The sequence below is a fragment of the Corvus cornix genome, chromosome 1A (assembly GCF_000738735.6).
Source record: "Corvus cornix cornix isolate S_Up_H32 chromosome 1A, ASM73873v5, whole genome shotgun sequence".
Classification (NCBI taxonomy): domain Eukaryota; kingdom Metazoa; phylum Chordata; class Aves; order Passeriformes; family Corvidae; genus Corvus; species Corvus cornix.
In genome coordinates, this window is record NC_047057.1 from 44,345,260 (window position 1) to 44,366,720 (window position 21,461).

Genomic DNA, 21,461 nt, shown 5'->3' on the forward strand with positions numbered 1-21,461 from the left:
ACCTTTGGGTTGCCTCACTAACAGAAACAAACCATGAAGACACAAAATGATCTTATTTAAATAGGCTCAGTTTACAGGTGTTTCCTTTTTTTTTCCTCTGAACAACCTCATTACCACCACCAGTCATAGCTGTGCAAGCTAAATAAAAGCTTATGATGACAATTTAAGTCTATCTTGAAAGAGTTTCTGATGAATGCTTAGGAACAGAATCCCATAAGGAGCATACAAAATAGGATTTAGGCAGCTTTAAAGCTTTTAGAATTTGGCAATAAGAACAAACATCATCAGGAGCAATTCTCTTCTTATCAAGAAATATGCATATGCCAGAAACACAGGTGTTCCAATGTGTGAAAGAGCATGCAGAGGGGGTTTTAATATGTTCTCAGTATATTCCAAAGCAGAAATGTATTTGGGGAGAGAGTTTTACCATCTCTTTCAAGTTCACTGTTCCTTCTAAAATCCACATAAGAATTCTTCATGGAAGTCTTAAAATAGAGCTAAATCATCATAAAACATTTTAAGTTATGTAAAATCAGCCCCCAACGTTTTTGTACAGTATGTTACAGCAAAACACCTTCTGCTCATGTTTTTTTTACAAAGCTACTTAATAATAATATCTAGAAGTACCTACACTCAGAATATCATGCTAATAATCATGCAGAGGGTTCAGAGTATATGGGAATGGAGGGAGTCAGCAAACCTTGTTTCTACTTTTTACTGGGGTAATGGAAGATCCTGGGTGATTTGTCTGAGACCACCTGGCAAATGCTGATGTATTCAAATAACTGAACATGTTTCTTCTACCATCAACAATTTTTCTATTACCTGTTAACTCCCCACCTCCCCTCAAAAAAACATTGAAGCTGTAAGGCATCTCACTAACACATGTTTGGTGTTTATTCCAGGTAGGAGTCAAAGATAATCCCAGATACCCTTTGGCAGGTATCTGCTCTTCAATATCCAAAGGCTGGGAAACTTCAAGGCCATCCCATGAGAAAGGCATCATACACGGGCAGAGTAGGCTGTAGAGATTTGAATCCTTTTGCAAATTTTCTGCACTATGCCAACATGATCTGGTAATTATAAAAATTCATATGTTGAATCCAGTCCTTCTGAGGGTCCGTTTGAACACCAATCTTTCCCTCCATTTTAATTCATTAGCACCACAGAGTTGAGACTGCAAGCACAGTCAAGAAAGAGGCACATGTACTTGCAATTTTAGTTTAGGTGAAAAAAAAAAAACCCCAAGATTAAAAAAACCACCCAAAGTTGAAAATGCTTTTATAAAACAAACTCTATAGAAAGCATTTGCAAAGAAGGCACATGCACTGAAGTTCTGGTGTGACTAGAAAGACAGCTTTTATTCTCTTGGTCTAACCTGGTCAAGGCCAAATAGCCATGTGACCTGTGACCCAAACAGTAAAGTTCACACAAACGTTGATTTGCCTCAAATCCTACAGACATACTCAGTTCAAACCAGAAGTATCCCAGAAGTAACCTTTTCTCTAATTTCTGTTTAAAGGACTGAACAAAGGCCAAATTTTCTAGGTCACAGCTTATGTGTAAATAAGTATTTAGATACGGTATTATTTCAGATTAGACCAATGGGAGAAGAGAACAAGGGGGGGAAGAGGCAGTTTTCTGCTTCACTGGTAACACCTCCTTCAAAACCCAAGAACATCCACTGAAAAGTCTCTGGTGTCACAACTCACACTCAGTCCTGTTCCAAGTTTTTCAGCAGCACAAAACTGACATAAGCAAACTGGTTCCAATACAAACAACTTCTGTGCCTACACACTGAAAACTGAAAACAGCATGCCTCTATAAAAGTAAGCAAGTTACTTTCCATTCACTGTCCAGCTGTCATGTGAAGAAAAAAGAATAAAAATCACTGTCCTGGCTAGGGAAAAAAATACAGTGATGAACCGATACTCGCATTTACTATGCTTACGTTTCTTAAGCAGGCAAAAGGTGGATTCCACACCCCTTGGTAAACTATTTTGCTTCAGATCAGTCCTCCTCTTTAGATAAGCACCATTAATTAAAAACAAGTCAATGAAATACCTTCTCCTAACTCAAATCAAAATAAATGTAACTTATGTGCACGTTCCTTCTGTCTCAGGTTTACACAGCCGCGTAAGGAAACGCTTAGGAGCCCCAGGTGCTAAATGGGTGGTTCCACTGAGCAGCGCTTTTGAGAGGCCTGCACTCCTACTCCCTGTGAAGGAGAGCTTCCCCTGACACAAATCCCTCAAGGTACCACCACTATGAAACAGTGGGGGGGGCGGGGGGGGGAGGGCGACATATTTTTGAAGAGTGATGCCAGGCATTCTGTATCCCTTCTAGATTAATTGTTCAGCTTACTTTTAGTGTTTCTAATAAGTGCTCTCCCTTCCCCCTTCCCAGCTTTTACGAATTTTTCTTCCCCTCCCATTCAGTAATAAGCTTTCTTTTTCTAAAGACGTCTGAATAGATGGCAATAATGAAATTTTCCAGACTACTGTGAAACATTCTGTGAAAAGTCAGCCTGCTACACATTTTCAATTACTAAATCCTTCTCCATGAATGAGAATTTGATAAAAAGCCAGCCACATACCTGCTATGACTAATCACTTCTCATAGTTACAGCATATGCTTCTGATCTCTCACCATTTGTGACTTAGAGTGTGCTTTCCTTAATATCACTGCATTGTCTAACTTCTCATCACAAACTATTCCACAATGATAAAGGTGCAGCAGGTCACCTTCTCCCTCCACCTTCTTCTTTCTGTTTCACAGTCAACTCTTAATTTCATTGCTATTCAGATAATCTAAGCATTTTCTGAAATCCCAGCTCCTGGAACTGAACAATCATAGAAGAGAATTCCAGGAAATACTATGACGTTTGTTGCCCTCAGTTACAGAGAAATAATTCTCACATCTACCTTAATAGTAAACAACCAACCAAGTCCTCATTGCCCCAAAACAAAGACAACTTTAAGGAAATTTTAAATATGTCATTTACAGACCTACAAAAATCAACCCCACAGATCAATGCTGATTTTAGTCTAATTCATGACTTTTTATTGCTTTGAACTGGCAACATTACAAAAAACCTATTTTGTAACAGGAACATTAAGGCTTTACAGTAGCAGGGAATTTTGAAAGTACTACCACTGAGAGACAAAACACTCTAAATCCGTATAGACTGGCCATCACAGGCAAAAGACTCAAGACTTGGGGATTTTGTTTGTTTAAACCATCGCAAAACTTCTGTTTATAAATGAGAACAATAGGTCCATCAGGCATAGGATCTTTTCATTTGCGTTAATGCTGCAGCAGCACATCCTGAGCATATAAACAATCACATCTTGTCCTCTACGTGAACTGAGTTGCTTACTTAAAGGAGCCTGCTTGCTTCTTCCTTCCCCCCTGCCCTGCATCTCTCTATGCTGGGCTGATAAAGTCAAGTCTCAAAAACACATGTCTGTTACATCAGCAGTTCTGCCTATACCCAGGAGTTTTAGTTCAGTTTTTTATATAAAGGTTTAATCAAAAGATAGGGTCTGCTTTACTACATTACACGACTAAGCAGCTTATTTACCTCTCCACCATAACGCAATGCAACTTTATTTTATCAAACCTTCATTACTTATATTCACAAGTACACTTTCACTATTTTCCACATTACACATATAAGTGCATGTTTTTGCTCCACACCTGATATCCAAGGCTTGTATTTGTAACCAAACCACAAATAATCCCAAAGGCAGAGAACTGCATGAAGACTGAGCCACCAAAAATCAAAAAATTTGGCCATACTTCATGATCAACACAAATTGAAAGAAACAAAAAAATCCCTAAAAAAACAAAAAGAGAAGAAAGAAGTCCAGAAAAGAGAGATGAAAATTTTTATTTAAAAGACTAGTTTTATTTAAAAACCCCTTATTTCACTGGGCAAAATAAAGACAATTAAAATTTGATGCATATTATGCAGGTCATTTGTTATTCAAAACCACTGCTGCAATAATGGTATTTTAAGCCACTATACACAACTGTTAACACTGTCCTGACTTAACTCTGGAGAAAACATCCTAACTGTAGTGCATTAAGAACCAGAATTCTTTGCAGAGTTAATGGATTTAACTTCCTGTGGACCACAACAGCACAACTTTAAAGTATTTTCTTATTTAAATTTATTTTTAAAGTAGCAAAAATATTTTTCTTTCTTTTCACTGAAGGAGCAATACAAAGCATTAGGCAACAGAACCACAGTATCCTGCTCAGGTAGTACTTTTTCCATATCTTCCTCTTGGAAGAAAATGAAATGTTGTTCCCCCAAGTTAATATAAATAACATTGTTTTGAAAAGCAGAAACATTTTCTGCTGCTGTGACTATGCCACTGAAGTGGGTCACAAGGGATGCTTTCCATTTATTAACAGATCCACAGTTCTCCTTGTTGTGGAGGAAGTCTTCAAATATTATTTGTATATTTGCTATCTTGTTATTTATATAGATATACATGCATAAAGATATGCTTTAAAAACTATTTTGTAAAATATACATAAAGTTATTGTTATTATAAGTGAGTAGTAGTCCACAGAAAATCTCATATCCATGCAGTGTTTCAGCTGCTGTGCACCTTTGGAGAACCTGCTCTTGGCATGGTATTTTAAGGTTACACCCTAACTATCAACTCAGTTACAATCAAATCTGAATTCACAAAAAAGATAACTTTTCCAGTAAAAAGACCCAAAGAGAACACTTTATGAAGATGAGTGTGTCTCTACAAGCATATGTCCCTGAATCCTCCTCTTTAAAGAGGCTCCACGTGCACATTATAACAATCCATCAAAGTAGTACTTCAGAAAATGCTTTGTGCCCCCTCTAGAAACATGTTCTGTGTCTGCACACGATGTTGAAGTTTCTCATATAATCTTTTTAAATGTTATGAGCTGGTACTAGCATGAATCACGCCTATAAGAGGTTGGAGGTTCATCTTTTAAAAAAGTATAAGAAACTTTCTGTCAGTCTATTCTCTCGGAACAAAGTTCAGCTAAGACTGCTGTATCAATTTTACAGAGTTAAAATAACCCACTATTTGTAAATAGTCATGAGTCACCTTTAAACTCCATTTTTCCTTTCAAATTTTTGTATACACCATACACTTCAAATACTAATACACATCACACAAACATCTCAACCCATACAAGAAACTCTGTTGTAGAGAAGTTCCATTAGTAAATTAACATCTATTAATAAAAAACCCAAAATGCAAAAGGCTTGTCTAACTGAGAAAAAAACCAATCACATTCACCATTCACCCAATTAGCGAGAAACAAAACCCTAGAGTAAAAATTTTATCTGGTTTTAAAAATATTCCTATTCTGAGAACACACTTCCTCAATTAGTGAGTTTTATTAAACTGAATTACTTAGAGAAAGCAATGCAGATGATTTTGGAAAATAAACTAGGTTGAATTATTATTCTTATGCCACCATATTACTCGTGACAAAAGTGCTAAATTTTTTAAAGTTTTACGGATAAAGAAAAACTATTTTTGAACAACTGCCTTTAATGAGGATTCACTAAATTTTTACAGTATGGCACAAATCCTCTGATATCATTTTGAAGATGCCTGTGTAGCAACCATGTTTTGCCATGGTAGTACTAGCAAGTGAAAGCAGACTTTTCCCCTAAGAGATGTTTGCAAACTGAAATTACATTTATTTCTGTTTTGCCAGAACTAAAATGTCAAGGGTAGAATGAACTCCAGCAGAAGGAAATCCGGCTGATTCTAAAAGCTCATTACAAAGCTCACTGCCCTCTACTCTTAACTACAGGGCACATTTGGTGAATATCTCCTCACATAGTGTAAATACCCAGGAGAATGTCTATTATGCATAAAATTTTAGTCATAAATTCAGTGCTTATAAACTAAATAAATAAACCAATCCAAAACCAAACAAAACCCCCGCTCCTTTCTCTCTGCCATCCAACACAAAAACCATTCTCAAATGCAGGACTGCAAGATGAGAAGCACAGGCAAGAAACAGTAGTGACTTTGTTTAGCAGGCTAACGGCAAGTGCTCAGAAACTGCACAGTTGCACAGCACATTAAATTGCTTAGAACATAATAGATTCAGTAGGAAAAATTGTTTTCAATTTGATATTTCTTAATCTGTTAAAACCATGTTGCTAATATAAAAGTAATTTAATGCAGGAAAATGAAACCTGCTTATCTTAACCTGGTATCTGCTGTAATTGAGAGGACATATAAAATATTATAGATCAACTTTACGTAACTTCTTTGCTTCATTAATATGTTTATACAAAATTGAATTCAATTTGACACAGGTCTGGTCAAGACCTATCACAGGAGACAGCAGGGCTGAAAAGGCAACACCAACAATGCACCCGCAACAGTAAGACTCACATAAGAAAGTCGCAAGCAAAGATGGCTTTGCAGCCTGTATTGCTTCTACTGCATTTTCTTGCCTTTGGATAAGTGTTTTAGACTCATATCCTTCATATTCAGGCCCCTTAGGTTTTTTGATTTTGTTCAAACTCTGCCTAGGAAGACAGAGGGGATTAAAACCTTCATAATGCTTTTAGAGTCACAACGTAATTTGGATCTCAGCATCATTTTCTTAGGTGTTTCATCCTAGCACTCCAAAGGATGTGATGGTGTCACAGGGATAATTTATTTAATTGAATAGGGCAATACTAAAAGTGTTTCATGGGGATAATTTCTCTCAGGAAATTATAAAATTATTCTTCAAATAACATTTGTTGAAACACGATTGAAGTTCAGAGTGGTTTACTTCTCCAAGATGTTTATATGGTCAGATGCCACAATTTAGACTCTAAAGACAAAACTTGTCAGTTCATCTCATTTCTCAAAAAAACACTGAGGTTTTTTGGAAGAGGAAACCTTAATATTGTCATTAGAATATTGTAGTACAGTTACCTTTACATAAATAAAAACATGTACAGCTTGCTACAGAAATAGTGTCTACATTAACAGTTATGTGCTTTTCATACTCTTAGTTTGTACATTTTTCTTTCTTGTATCTTTCCTCATTTTGCTTTTGCTCCACTAACATTAGCAACTGCATCTTTTGATTTTAAATCAGTTTGATCATGTTTTTTTATCTGGGATATATTTTACCTGCTAGGGAAATTGCCAGGATTTACAGAAATTGCCAATCTGTGCACTAATAGAGCTTAATTTCATGTGTCTCCTATAAGGCTCTTGAGACTATCCCAGAACAGTTTTTCTTTTAAAATAATAGTGATGCTTTTTATGATATCACACAAACAATGAATGTTTTTTCTGAATACTGTGAATTGTAAGCACATGATTTTATGGAATCCATACATTTCAATTTGAACAGATACTTGACACAACAACTGATAACATTGCTTAATTAATAAAATACAATATTAGAATAGAATGGAATTTTCTGCATCTTCAGTAACATCCATTATTAAATCCATAATGATGGGTAAGTCAATTGCTATAAATACATAAGATAAACCCCATCATCTTCAAGTTAGGTATTAATATACACCTCTGCTTTACTCAAGAATCTCTTTCAGCACTGCTGGCAAGTTTCATGTGCTATAAAAAAGCCTAAAGCTACTTATATGGTCCAAGCAGAGATGGTAACAGAAGTTATTCATATCGTATCTAACAAAAACTTCATTAAGCACATAGGTACTTCAGATTCTTATACAGCTGTAATCCATAATAGCTAGACCAGGGCAGCATTTCTAGAACAGGAGCTCAGGTTATTGCTTTTCTGCTTGGTTGAGTTGTCACACGCTCACCATCCATGACTTACATGTCCCACAAACTGAATCACAGAGCTCCCCCATCAACTACTCTGCCAAGTGTATGAAAACAACAGAAGATGTTTCAAAGGATTTTCAGGAGTTATTTTCAGCTTGTTGAAAGCCACTGCCTCTCTTACCTAACCACAGGGAATTGGGAGAGCCTCTATCAAGCCACTGCGACGGTCAAACTGTTGCTCTCATCTCCTTGTAAATTTTTCGTATGAAGCAACAGGCTACCCAACCTAAGTTTGTTCCCCATGTCCTTTTGCCATTGCAGCACAACAGAACTATTTAAAGCAGGATACAGAAGTTCCCCATATAATTTTATTACACAATAATACAACAATATTACAATAATTACAACAATAAACCTGATGGTCTTTTTAAAGCAGCTTGTAATCTTAATTCAGAGTGTTTTAAAAAAATTATCAACAGAAAATGGCATATGTTAATCTTATGTTCAAGCTAAACGTACAGGGTTTCTCAGAAGCACAGACATAAATGCTAGTTGCCAATTTACTCTTAATGCCAGTTCCTACATATTAAACTCATATTAGATTTTTCTATTTTTAGAGTTGTGGTGATGTTAGAGGCCTATTCACCAGTATGATTTGATTAGAATGAAACTGAAATCGATATTCTGCTCCTAGTCTGCCTGCCTGCCTCCCTCCCTCCCTCTCCTTTGAACTTTCTAAATTGATTCTTTTTTCCCCTCTCTTAAGTTTCTATTCAGACAGTTGTGAGGATATGCTTTATCACATGGTTTGGTGTAAAAGACTTATAAACATATTACCATATTCAGCCATAGCCACAGCACAGATAAAAAGGAACAAAGCAGAGTTCAGTGGGAAAGGAAGCAGATAAGAGTCATGCTGTCCTTGGAGTACAACCATGGTTACTGGCTCTGCACTGAGCCAGAGCTCTGTACCTGAGCAGGGAGCTATGCTTGGCTACAGGCTCCAGCATCCTGTTGTAAACAGCCTAACATTCAACACAAGCGATCTCATTCCATGACAGTGGAAAAGCAAAGCAAAACCCAAACCACAGTGCTCATTTTGATCAAGGCATTAGAAAACTGTCTAAATATTTTTTCCCTTTATCTCTCTTGGTGATATGCTTAGAATGATTTTAATCTAAATAAAGTACCATTAATAAATCAAATTTTTAGAGGTCTCAACAGACAGATGAAGATCTATATCCATCACTAAACCCTCAAAAACATGCCCTTTGTGAGATTACGCCAAATGATGTTAGTCTAATTACACACAGTGAGTTAACATTCTATACTGTGTTACATGTTGAAAAATCATTTTCCAGACTCTCTTCCTAAAGAAACAGACTGACAAATACTCTCTGTAGTCAGTTACTTGACAGGTTTGAGAAACACACAAATCGCTCCAAGAAATTAAAATGCAAACTGCAAAGAAAGCTACTTTAGCTTATGCCTGCTAGCTCTTGGTATATATGTTGCAATCAAAGCAGTCTGCCTGCAGGTAAGCAAGTAGAAGAAACACATAAACTGGGCAGAAGTTTATCTTAAAAATTAGCTCCAGTAGACTTAACACTATTTGTAATAAAACTAAAGTTTGAGGGGAGGAAAAAAAAGCAGGTGGTAAGCTAAAACCAAAATTACCTAACTTTTCAGCAACTCAAAATGGTCTGAATGTCTTTTACTCTATTTCAGCTAGAGAGGAAGTCTTTAGCTGTGCATACATTTATTAAAGGCTTTGGGAAACTTCAATGAATTGCAGTGATTTGCACTGGACAAAAACCTTCCATGCAAATATGACTGTAAGGAATTCTGAGCTCCCACAATGGAAAGAGCGAATCACATCTTTTACCGAATTTGCTCTCCAAATTCAGACTTTAAGTCTGTCCTTATGTATGCTTCTGGTACTAACCAGGAAACACTGCAACATTTTAACTTTATGGAATAAAGTGACGCACTTCATTATTCATCCCATTTGGTCTGTAGGCTTTTTACGTGCTTTTTACTATCTTTCTTGTTCATTTATTGCTTTAACAAGAGTGTTATAAAAATAAAGGTCAGTACAGAAATAAATGCACCAGGTGTTATGTTCCTCTGCATAACTTAACAATATTTAGACAAGAGTCATATAGTCTGAAAGCTATATGATATAAGGCATTGAAAAAGCCTGTAAGGGCTGTTTGCTAGCTGAAAGCCAAAGATTCATCAAAATAAAACCAGATATATGTTCATTTTCAGATACATAGCCACAGGTACTGGGACCACTGTAGTGTAGTATATCCATGTAATAACTCGTGAGCACATTCAAAAGTTAAAAATACTACTAAAAGTAATTAAAAATAGACTAGTAAAATAGACTGAAAATAGACTAGTAAAACCAGCGATTTGTCATTTATTTATCAATGAAGAGCTGGTTTACTCCCTTTAGTGTGATAAAAGTGATGTTTAGTTCCTGGTACTAACTTCACAATACAGGTCTAAAAAGATTCATGCACAATGCTGTGAATGCTTTCTTGTTTAGAGTGCAAAGCCGGGGTTAAGGGTTAACAGCATGTAAATAACTAAAGACACTTATGATGTGGTATAAAAAAGATTTCGTACCATTTTAACACTGCTTTTTCAAATTCTCTAGATGGCTTCTGGGTCACATAAGGTAACAGATAAGAGAAGTTCTTACTATGTTGTCTTGGCTTTTGAGACAAAACTTCAGGAGGAAACCATTCCGGAATGAGTGTTCCTCCCCTTTTCCTCCATCAGTGAGACAAATGGATCACAAGGAGTGGAAGTGGGAAAAAGAAACCAAACTGTTTATTAACACGTGAACAAAACAGGGTAGAACAGGATAGAAAAAACCCCTCAAAATACAACAAATTCCCGGAGAGGGAACAGACATGTGGGCTCGGACCAGCTGGGGCCGCCCCCACAGGCTCCCCGGACTGGAGAGGAGGGAAGGGAGGCAGTGAGGCAAGGGGAAGGAAAGGGAAAAAAGAACAAGAAAAAGAACCCAACAGAACCTTTTCCCAGCTAGCTGGAACACAAAGGAAACCCAAAAGCAGCACAGCGCTCACTCCTTCCCGAGCCCCTGAGCCGTTGGGCTGAGCCGTTGAACTGCCCCGCACTCGGTCCCGTGGCTCCGGCCCCCGGGTCCATCCTAAAGAAACAGCGTCCTTGGGCATTGAGCGGATGGTTAAGGAATAAAGCAGCTTCATTACATCACCCCAGGACATATGTCTAAAATATCACAATATTGTGATATTTGATTATCTAATGTATGAAACTTGTGTCAGAACTGATCACAAGTTTCCTGAAGTTTTACTGTTGTCTGTAGGGAAAGGAAAGGAATTATCCTGGAAGTACTTACTGGAAAGAGCATCATTTCAGAAGGTATACAGTTTCACTGCACGTAGCAACAACCAGGGAAATTGTGTTACTGCCTTAAATGCTGAGACCCAACTACCAGCAGTTATCTCACTGTCAGACAAAATCTCACAGTGTAACTCAAAGACAATGTAAGGGATTCAGTAGATTCACTAACAGACTGGTCTTCTAAGAGACTGCTACATATGAATGTACATAAAATCATTTCTACAGACTTGGCAGCCTGCCAGTATCCCTTACAGTGAACAAGTCTAGCAAGATCACAATATTTTTAGAGTAATATTTTCAGAGTTGGGGCATTTTGAGTCTATGATCCCCTTTTGAAGAGTTCCCATTGTTCTTAGTGGAATTTAAAAGTTTTAACCGGTAGTTCTAGATACCTGTCTCTGGCAAAACCTGCCACAATGATTTGAGCTGCACTTCTGATCTGCAAGAAGGCAAATCCTAGAAAAACTCTACTAGTTGCAAGAGAAGCTCCAGTGACAAACTGTATCTCAAAGCCTGCATTGAGATAGTCATGCCAGATGTATTCAGTGAGCTGTTCCACAGGAATTTGACTCTCTCCCACCCCCAAAGCACGTAGACACACTGCCAGGCAATATGAGCTAGAGAGAAAAATAAAAAAATCTAATCATCACATTGTTACTTCAAACCAATTATGAGTTCTAAGTATTAAAACATGATTTACTTATTTCCTTTTTGGTCAGTATTGTCTCCTGAACGTGCTTTGGGGGTGGGGAGAGAGTCAAATTCAGCATAAATTCTTAAGATGAAGATTTTGTGATCACCTATCCAGAGAAGAGAAAGTTCCACAACTGCTTCCATGTTGAAACATCCAAGGACTCATGTTAAGCCAAAGGTAAATAAAGTGTGTCTTTGACAACCACAGGCACTCGATCTGTGCTTACATTGAGATGCCACACAGCTCCTGCAGCCACTTCAGGTGAAATTTCATCCCCAGTCTGATACCACAGGAATCTAATACCTTGCACATAGTGATTCTGCCACCTAAAAATCATAACCTAGGCTCTTATGTCTTCACTGTATCTTATCCATGACATGGATGGCATCCATGAGTGATGATGGTAGCCACTTTAATAGGTGAAAGCTGAACTAGTCACTATTTTGGGTGAAGCAGGAAGGGCTGGAATTTTTCTAAGTGTTAAGATCAGGGAGAACACTGCAGGACCTGTTCTGCTCCTTCTTGAAGGATGGGAGTATGCCACATACAGAGACTTTGCTTCAAATCACAGCTTACTAGCTAAACAAAAGCTTTTGCATTTTATTAATGTGAGCACAAGCTAATGTGAGTTTTTGCCTCATATGAGCTCAGGCTTTCCCCCTTACCCCTTTCCCCCTTGCTCTATCTCTCCACACTTTTTTGTTAACTCTTCAGTTCTCAGTTTCTTCTGTCACTGCTTCCCTCCCACTTTTCTGCTAACATACCTTGTAATAGGTGAGTACCTTCCTGTCACCCAGAACTTCTGTAGGATCTACCTACTCCCAAAAATTTCTTGACTCAATTTAGATTTTTCTCACCTCGGAGATAAGGGGTTTTGAAGGTAGGATCTAACTTTATAACAGAACCATGTAATTTCTCACTAGTGGTACAACTTCCTGTAAATCAAATCACTATCCATTCACACAGGGAAATTTGAAGGAAATCTCCCTATTCAAGCACAATCTTTCTAGTAGGTCATTCTTAGTCTCTCAAAAGATGCCTTATCAAATGTAAAGGTAATCTTTAGGCTACATAACTTTACAAGGAAAGCAACAGCAGCTCTAGGAGTCTAGAAGTAAGTTAACTGCAGCAATGCAATGCAGCTGCAGAAACACGAGCCAATGCAAAAGCAGAACAAGCACCTCCAAAAGCCATGGAACAAACTCTGACACTCAGCAATCCTCACAAGCCTGGAAGACACTTTCATCTCTAAGCTCTTATGTATGCGCCTTCACTTCTCAGAAGCACAAAAAAGTATGAAAAGGATCATATAAAAAACCAAAACAAACAAAACCCAAACAAACACAGGCCAGTACTGAAAGCCTAAGTGCTAAGTTATTATCAGGCACAATCTACTTTTGAGGCTATCCAGGCTGCCACTTGCCTGTGAAGCAAAAACCTCTGCTTTAAGTTACCATTGCACCATGCCATAGATATTGCAGGACAGGGACATTATTGCAATTGTACTATAAAATATATTTCTCTTTTTTTTTGTCAAACTTTAAATTATTTTTTAAGTTTACAGTAATTAATAGAATAAATAAAAGAACTGTGATACCTATATAATGAAAAGAATTATCAATGTGGTTTTTGTTTCTCTTTTGTGACACTCAAATAACAAAGATTGGAAAGATGGTAAGTAATACTTCAAAAGCATCCATTTTTAGCTGATTGACACAGAGCCATGATTCTAAACAACCTACAAGAGAACTAATGCAGGTAGTCTGAAGACTTTGTACTAAAACAAATGTCACGTTGCCAAGTGAGATGCACTTAGTCATTTCCTGGTTTCTTTTTCCTTTATTTCACATACTTTAAAATGTGTTTTCCTGAAGAATTTGCAGAGATTCCTTTGCAGTGACTCCGTAATAGTCTACTAATGAGGGCACTGATATCACAATCTCTTGCCAGGTGAATCAGTTCAGATGCAAAATGTATCATGATTTCACTGCAGAAATCAGTGGGGAAGAAATACTTAATCACAGATGAATTACATGTTCAGTCATATGTGCCTTCAAGCAAAAGGCATGGGAGAAGTCTGTTTACTTATCAGCCAGGACTGTCCATCAGGAAACTAACAGTTGGATTCTAGGCTCTCTTCAGCTTAAGACATGTTCAAAGTCATAGCTTCAAGGCAGACATTCCAACCACCAAACTGACAACTAAGACAGTGACATTCCACTGCCTCTTCTGAAGAATTAGGGCCCTGGGACCACAAGATTTGTGGAGAGATTACAAAAGATACTAAGAGATCGAGGACATGCCCCAGGAAGGGAAAAGCTGTCCTCACACCACAGGTGCGTTTTGAAGAAATGCAGGAGGGCACACTAGCCTGTTGCCTTGCATTCTTGGGCTTGCTTTTGTCATTCTTCAGCAGCCAACTTGCTGCCCTGATGCCCTACAGTGCTGGGGCCAACCTGCCTCAGAAGGCACAGAGGCCTCAGGCAGTTTCCACACCTCAAAAATGCAGGTTCCCATGGAGCTTAGCAAATAAGATGGTAGGGAATACTCAAGGTCTCCAACAGACTCCTTTCCTTTAGTTCAACAGCAGCTTACTCATGCTGCAGTACTTCCATGACACAAGTTAAATCTAGTTTTTGTCCTACTCCTGTAAAAATTTTACTTTGGACCATGTTTTCAGTACATTATTAATCAGCAGTGTCCAAGCCACACATCTCTCCCATTAAAAGTGCAACTGTGCTGTAATGGTCCCCCCACCAGCCATGATTTGAATGGAGCTTATCCAGAAAACATCCATAACTACTTAATATTGACAACAATAACCTGGAAAATGGTTGTGCATCCAAGCCAGAGCATTTAAAAGGACTGCAGGCACAACCTGCTTTCCATATAGTGTTCAGCATCTTCAGCAAACACGTAACAGAATCAATGTCATCTAGTTACCTCTAAAATTGAGGTATACTGAACTAGCTTATACACCTGAATAATTCAGCACTGAAGAGAGGTGATGGCACTCTAGCTTGAAATCAAGCCATGAGAGCCTGGAACTGCTGAAATCCTCTGTGTATATTTACCTATTTAAGAACCTCAAGCTGTTGGTTACAATTTTAACTGTTCTGGTTGAGCACTTCACATTCTTTTACAACTCTACTGATTTTAATTTTTTCTATTAAATATACTCGTGAAAGAAAGTTTCATCAACTAGACAGGGGACAGCAAGTAACCACACAAAATAGGTTACAGTCTTTGGTACATCTTATTGGACAATCCTTCTCTATACTGGAAAAGCTAATAGGGAAAGTCTTGAAAAAAAATGAAGACATCTTTATGCAACTGAAGCTTCAGTTCTTCTGGTTATGAATCTTAATATGGATGTCTAATGTTTGGCAAGCAAAAACTGAACCAGAGCTACAAAATTACCTGCAGTATCCAGCCTTGTATGCAGCAAAGTTCAACACGTATTAAGTTGTAGTTTATTTTTTTATGGAAAACGCACAAAGTATAGGCAAGCTGTTACAACACTTAACACTTGGTAAGATACTACACAACAATCCATTAAAAAAAAAAGCAAAGTCCCAATTTTTTTCTGAAGGTCATGATTTTACTGCTTCACTGCTCATGAAAATGAAGTATTAATGTCACACACAGGAATGAAGCATACTGAAAACCCCAGAGCTCTGTCAAGACCTCTAGATCCAGAGTTTCAAAAGCAGCAACCAGAGGTACCTCAGTAAAGACCGTTCTTCCACACTGGCAGCTAAGCAGTGCAGAAAGGCATTTCAAATATTTGACCAACATCAACAGTTATTTGTATTGACAAGCATGTATGAATCCAGATTCTCAAAAAAATTATCAGGAACATCACTATACTATGCACCTGAAGACACTGAAACACTGTCAAACAATTAAGTGCATCTACTGGCAGAAAAAAAAGCCCAAATCAAACAAATCACTAGACAGCAATGAATACGATGTAGTCTTGGAGAGAGAATTAAAAATATTGATTGACAAGAATTTTCCATGTATCCACCAACCGCGTGAAACATATGCCCAAATTTAGTTAACACGAGTCTTCTGTGAATCTTAAATTAACTCATGAAACATGGATGGAAAAAGTCAAGACCAACAGCTGGTTAAAACTAAATACTATGATTTAAGTTTCAAATAACAAATGCAACCATGGAAATGGTCAAAAAGACAAAAAGAAAAAAGGAAAGAAACTAATCCAGCTAAAATTTCAAAGATGCAGTCTATGTGTATCCAAACACCTCCTTGTTCTCAATGAAGAGAGCAACGGCACGATAAGAAGAGAGGCACATCAGAATGGAGTGGATACAGGATTAATGCTGCATGTCAATTGTGGCAGGAAGCACTTTGAGTAACACCAAGAACCACAAACAAAGTGGTCTGCTGTCAATATCTGCTTCTTCAGTTGACATGTTATGCCTGCCCAAAGGCACACCATCTCATTCTGAAGGCATCTACAGTGCTTCCCTCACAGTGATTTCTCTGGCCACCTATTTGCTGCTAAAAGCCCAAGAGTTGGTTGGGATATTATATTCATAGCAAAATTGCCTTCCCAGTGTTCCTAAGGAATGCTCTTTCTTTCTACACTTCAACATGAGACACTGAAGATGCTGGAACACCTTCACCTATGCACTTTGGGAAGATCATTATTCGCGTTTTCGGGATTAATATACTTTTATCAATTCATCCCTACCCTGATGATATGGAAGCTCCATTCAAATTAGAGCATAAAGCTGTCTTTAGTGGCAGAGCTCCATGGCACAGACATAGACACTATCAGGCACTTCAAGGCCAGGCTGCACAGGGCTTTGAGCAACCTGGGCTAGTGAAAGGTTCCCTGCCCACGGCAGGAGGTTTGGAAGTCGATGATCTTCAAAGTCCCTTCCAAGCCAAACCAGTCTATGATTCTGTGATCAGAGGGCACACATTACACCTGATCAGTGGCTAAATAGGCACTACTTAGAGATTTGAGCCTTAGCTCAGCTTGAACAGCAGAATAGAACAATTGCTGTATTCCCTTGCACACACGTGAATTGGTAAGAAGAGGCAGGGACAGTCTGCTGTATAATCCCTTACAATCCAGCAGAAACATTAGTTCAGGAAGAAAAATGAAATGTGGGAACATACGGACCTTAGAGTTATTTCTTAAAGCAACAACACCAGCAGCATCTTCCCAGATTTCTTCACCCCACCCCTCAGATTCTTTTATGCTCCCCAAATGCTATAGAGTATTTTCTGATTGCTCCAGTGTCTTTAATTGTCCTTTATAATGGCTTCAACTTCAACAGTTCCTTGCAAAACCTTTCTGGCCCAACAAATGGGCAAGAAAGCATATTCTCTGGATAATCTTAAACTATCTGCCTGCTGATGCACCAGCATGCCAGCCAGTGGGTAACAGGAAAATTGTCTCTGACTTCCACTCCCTATAAGAATGGATAGGCACCTGGTGAGGACACATGAAAATCATTTTCACAACATGTCTGGGCTCATTACCTTTGAAGCCTCTACTCTCCTGTCATATTTACTAGACAGAATATAATTCACTTAGACAAATATGAATTATAAAAAAGCCTCAGGAAACATGTAAAATAATTTCCAGGAGAGAAGCAAAGGACTTAAAGGAAATTCCTTGCTTCTAACATTGAAATTACATTCATAAACTTAACAGGCTTCCTTTCCAAAGGAGTAATGTAATTTTGCTGTTCCTCAAGTTTGCAGAGTAATTTGAAATTTACCATGAATAAAAATTTTTTCTTGATTTACTCTCTTTACCTGCAGTTAGATCTTTCTCTTCTACACCCAGCTGCTCCTTCTTGTTATCGGCACATAGGTGACATACATTACAAGCATATAAAATATTTATACCCTTTCCATGCTTTATTTGTATGCAACATGTCTTCTCCTTTTACAAAAATGAGCACAAACAGAATGGAAGGATGAATACTCTATTTATCTTAGAAAATCTGACTAACATTTTCCTCCAATGTTTTGTTTGTGGGAATAAAATATTGTGAAATTACACCATGTGAAATACATGGAATGCTATTCTTTTTTTCTGGGACCTACATTTCATACCAGTCCCTGCAGTTTTCCATCTCTGGGGAAACTTGTACAGATATTGTAGTTTATCAACATCATTAAGAAAGGACAAAATTGGCACAACAGAGGTAAGGGCTATGAAGATAAGGAAGTCACTGTTAATAATTGTTCATCTGTGAGCTATCATGCTATTGGCTTGGGACATATCCTCTTTTGGGATTTAATGGCCAGTGTGAATTACAATAGTAACATGTATTAATTATTTTTATTAAAACATTAGTATTTCAGTGGCTAAATGGATTCTACTCTTACATGTAACATCACAATTTTAGCCAGAAGTCTCAGAAATTGAATTGCCTATTGTGGTTGTAGTGCTGACAGATGAAAGCTGAGCATAGTGTTAGCCTAAAGTCTCCTAAATCTTATTGCTGTTGCAAAGATAATGTCAACAGATAGACCTGTCTGCTCCAGGGAGAAAAAACATTTAGAGAATGATGCAAGTTTATCACAGAAGCCTCAGAACCGAATCTTGATAGTATGTTAATAACAGCAGTGAATGGTACAAATCACTACACTCAAAAATCAAAGTTTCCCCAAATTCAGCAAAGAGTAATTACTACAGGAATTAAAGACATTGCTCCATGTGTTGGCCAGTAAAATATATGGAAAGTTCACTGCTCCTTGCACTGGAATTTCAGAAGCTCAGTTCAAATAAAATATTTCCAAGCTGCTCTGGAGCCTTAAAACACATTGATACAATGGTTCAGTGTGTTAAGACACGAGACTGATCAAAATCAAATTGGAAGGAGAATTTCTTTCCATTTCCAATTCACTAACCCTATCTTCACTAAAATATGTATTTATCAGTCCATCAGTGTGGTTAGTCATCATCATAAGCAACATATTTGGCCCTACACAGAAACACAGAGTGATAAATTTTAAATAAGAATTTAGACACAGCTATTAAAATTTTGTCTCACTAAACTACTAGGAGTTCACACCCCTAAAAATAGCAAATTACACTGGATGAAATCAGAGAGAAAAATTTCCTCTTAAAAATAGAAATTAAGGCTTATTGCAATGCGCAAGGGATATAAATAAAGTGAATTTAACTCTATGTGACTGCACTGGTGTTGTCTGTGGTAGAGTTAATTTTCTTCACAGCGGCTAATATGGGGCTGTGTTTTGGATTTGTGCTGAACACAGGGTTGATAATACAGAGACGTTTTTGTTATTGCTGAGCAGGGCTCACTTGGAGCCAAGGCCTTTTCTGATTTTTGTATTGGCAACAAGGCTGGGGTTGCATGAGATGTCGGAAGGAGACACAGCAAGGACAGCTGTCCCCAGCTGACCACAGGGATATTCCATACCACATGGCATCATACTCACTATATAAAGTGGGGGGAAGAGGGAGGAAGAGGGGAGACATTCAGAGTGATGACATTTGTCTTCGCAAGTAACTGGTGGGGCTCTGCTCTCCTGAAGATGGCTGAACACCCATCAGTCATTTGGAAGAAGTTAATTAATTCCTTGTTTTGCTTTGCTTGTGTGTGCAGCTTTTGCTTTCCCCATTGAACTGTCCTTATCTCAACCCATGAGTTTTTCAGCTTTTACCCTTCCAATTTTCTCCCCAGTTCCACTGTCGGGGGAATGGGCAAGTGGCTGCCTGGGGCTTGGGTGGTTAAACCACAACAGAGACATTTTAAAGCCATTTTATCAGGGAGTCTAAAAAATAATCATAGGCCTTTCTTTTCCTAAAATCAGACATCCTCGCAGTAACAATAAGGTAAATTTAAGATCCCTCTCCTTCTTTCCAAGTCACTTATTGGTATTTTTTCACCTTTCTTCCTTTATATATAAAAAAGCAATAGGAAAGGAAAGTTAACATCCTGTACTGCCAAATTTCGGAACAACCAGAGACCAATGATTTTTTTGCATAATGGCAAAGCTGGCAAAAAGACAGTGGTGTTTTTTTCAAGTTTTCCTAAAACAATTATGCATAAGTGAAATGAAGAATCAGTAATATTAAGAATGCACTATGTGAGAGGGAGAGCCAGAAAATTCTTTTGCTTTTCTGCCTAATAGAAAGAACTTTAAGACCCACTCAAGAGTAATTTGGCACAGATGTCTAGATATTCAGTACATACATCTAGTTCTGTAATGCATGAAAAATAGTGAAACTTGCATCTTTTATGCAGTGTTTGCAATATTCACTGCCACAGCTATTTACACTAGGTTTAGTCTTGCCCAGCTTCAGGTATGCAGTTTTATGTGATGTAGTCCGAGCTTCTTCAAAATCAACAGAGATTAGACAGATCACTGCAAGTGCTTTCCCAGTCTCGACTACAAAGGGCGCACAACTGCCTTAAGAGAAAAGGGCCAATTTCAGACAGTTACACAAGACTTACCCAATTTGAGGGGAAGAAGAACCTACGGCAGATAGTATTAAAAGCTGCCTGATGTAGAAAGCAGGAACGTGCATCCACTGTGTATTTTTAGAAGCCCAAAAAATAGTAACAGGTGGTTTTTCCTTGAAGTATCCACTTGGATGGTTAATGATTCTGAAACATGTATCCTTCACAGTATTTATCCCTTCCCCTGTGCATGCTGGAAGAAAACAGATTTTGTTCAGAGAGGTTAAATGACTCCCACCATTACAGAAGGGCTGAGAGCTGTCACAGTGGCCTGAACCCATGTCACCAGAGCCTTAGGCAGTAGCTGTCACCACTGCTCTTGACTTCATCTCAAAACATAGATTCTGTTCAAGGAAATCACTGAACTTCAGCCTTCTCTGACATTAAGTGCCACACTGCATAATGGCACAATACACATGAAGATTACTCTAGCTGACTCTCTCAAGTCCAAACAAGAATAACTCAAACAAGGCCTAGGCTATTTGTTCCAAAGCACCACAAGTGGGTGTCTCTTCATCACAAGAGAAATTCTTCAAAATCAAAGAGCAGTTTGCACATAGGCTACAGTGTAATATACATAGTCACTAAAAACCAAGAAGTCCCACCTAAAGTATGCATGAAAAGTGGCAACATAGGTCAAAACATCTTTTGCAAGAACAATTTGTAAGCTCCTGCACTCAAAGCCCAGCTTCCCAACCCCCCAAAAATATCATAGCTTCTGGCATCAACAGACACAAAACAAAGCTTGACACCAAGTCTTATGGCTGTCACCAGAGATTCCACTCTATCACTTTCAGATCGAGCTTTGTTAGGTCAGAGGTCCTGTCTTAATCATCCTCCTGAACTCAGCTGCTATTCAGGACTTTCCAATTACTTGATGAAAAAGGAGAACTAGAGTTCCTTGTAGGCAGAAAAAAAAAGCTCATAAAAACTATGGGTGCACATTAAATTTATGCTGCAAGACACAATGATGTTCCTCAGGTAGAAATGCATTAAAATCAGTTTTTTAAATATCAGCAACAGAAGATTTGCTCAATAGGATCTCTCTTTGCACTAGGGAGAGGATACCATAGGATTTAACACCGGAAAGACACAAAGGAATAACCTGACAAT

The 21,461-nt window shown here is 38.0% G+C and overlaps 1 protein-coding gene across 6 annotated transcripts in view; it reads right to left on the reverse strand.

The window, feature by feature from the left end:
- Nucleotides 1–21,461, reverse strand: part of TMCC3 (transmembrane and coiled-coil domain family 3) — a 133,120-nt gene that overhangs the window by 15,121 nt on the left and 96,538 nt on the right. The window contains exon 1 of one of the 6 annotated variants that reach the window (XM_010410819.4): nt 20,343–20,506. The exons of 4 other annotated variants lie outside the window; for them this stretch is intronic. Coding sequence is in view for 1 of the 2 variants with exons in the window: in XM_010410818.4 (XP_010409120.2) it covers nt 10,410–10,412 (3 nt within the window). In the remaining variant the exon portion in view is untranslated. Of the gene's footprint in view, nt 1–10,409; nt 10,533–20,342; nt 20,507–21,461 lie in introns of those variants that run through there. One more of the 6 variants, XM_010410818.4, reaches the window with a different exon arrangement.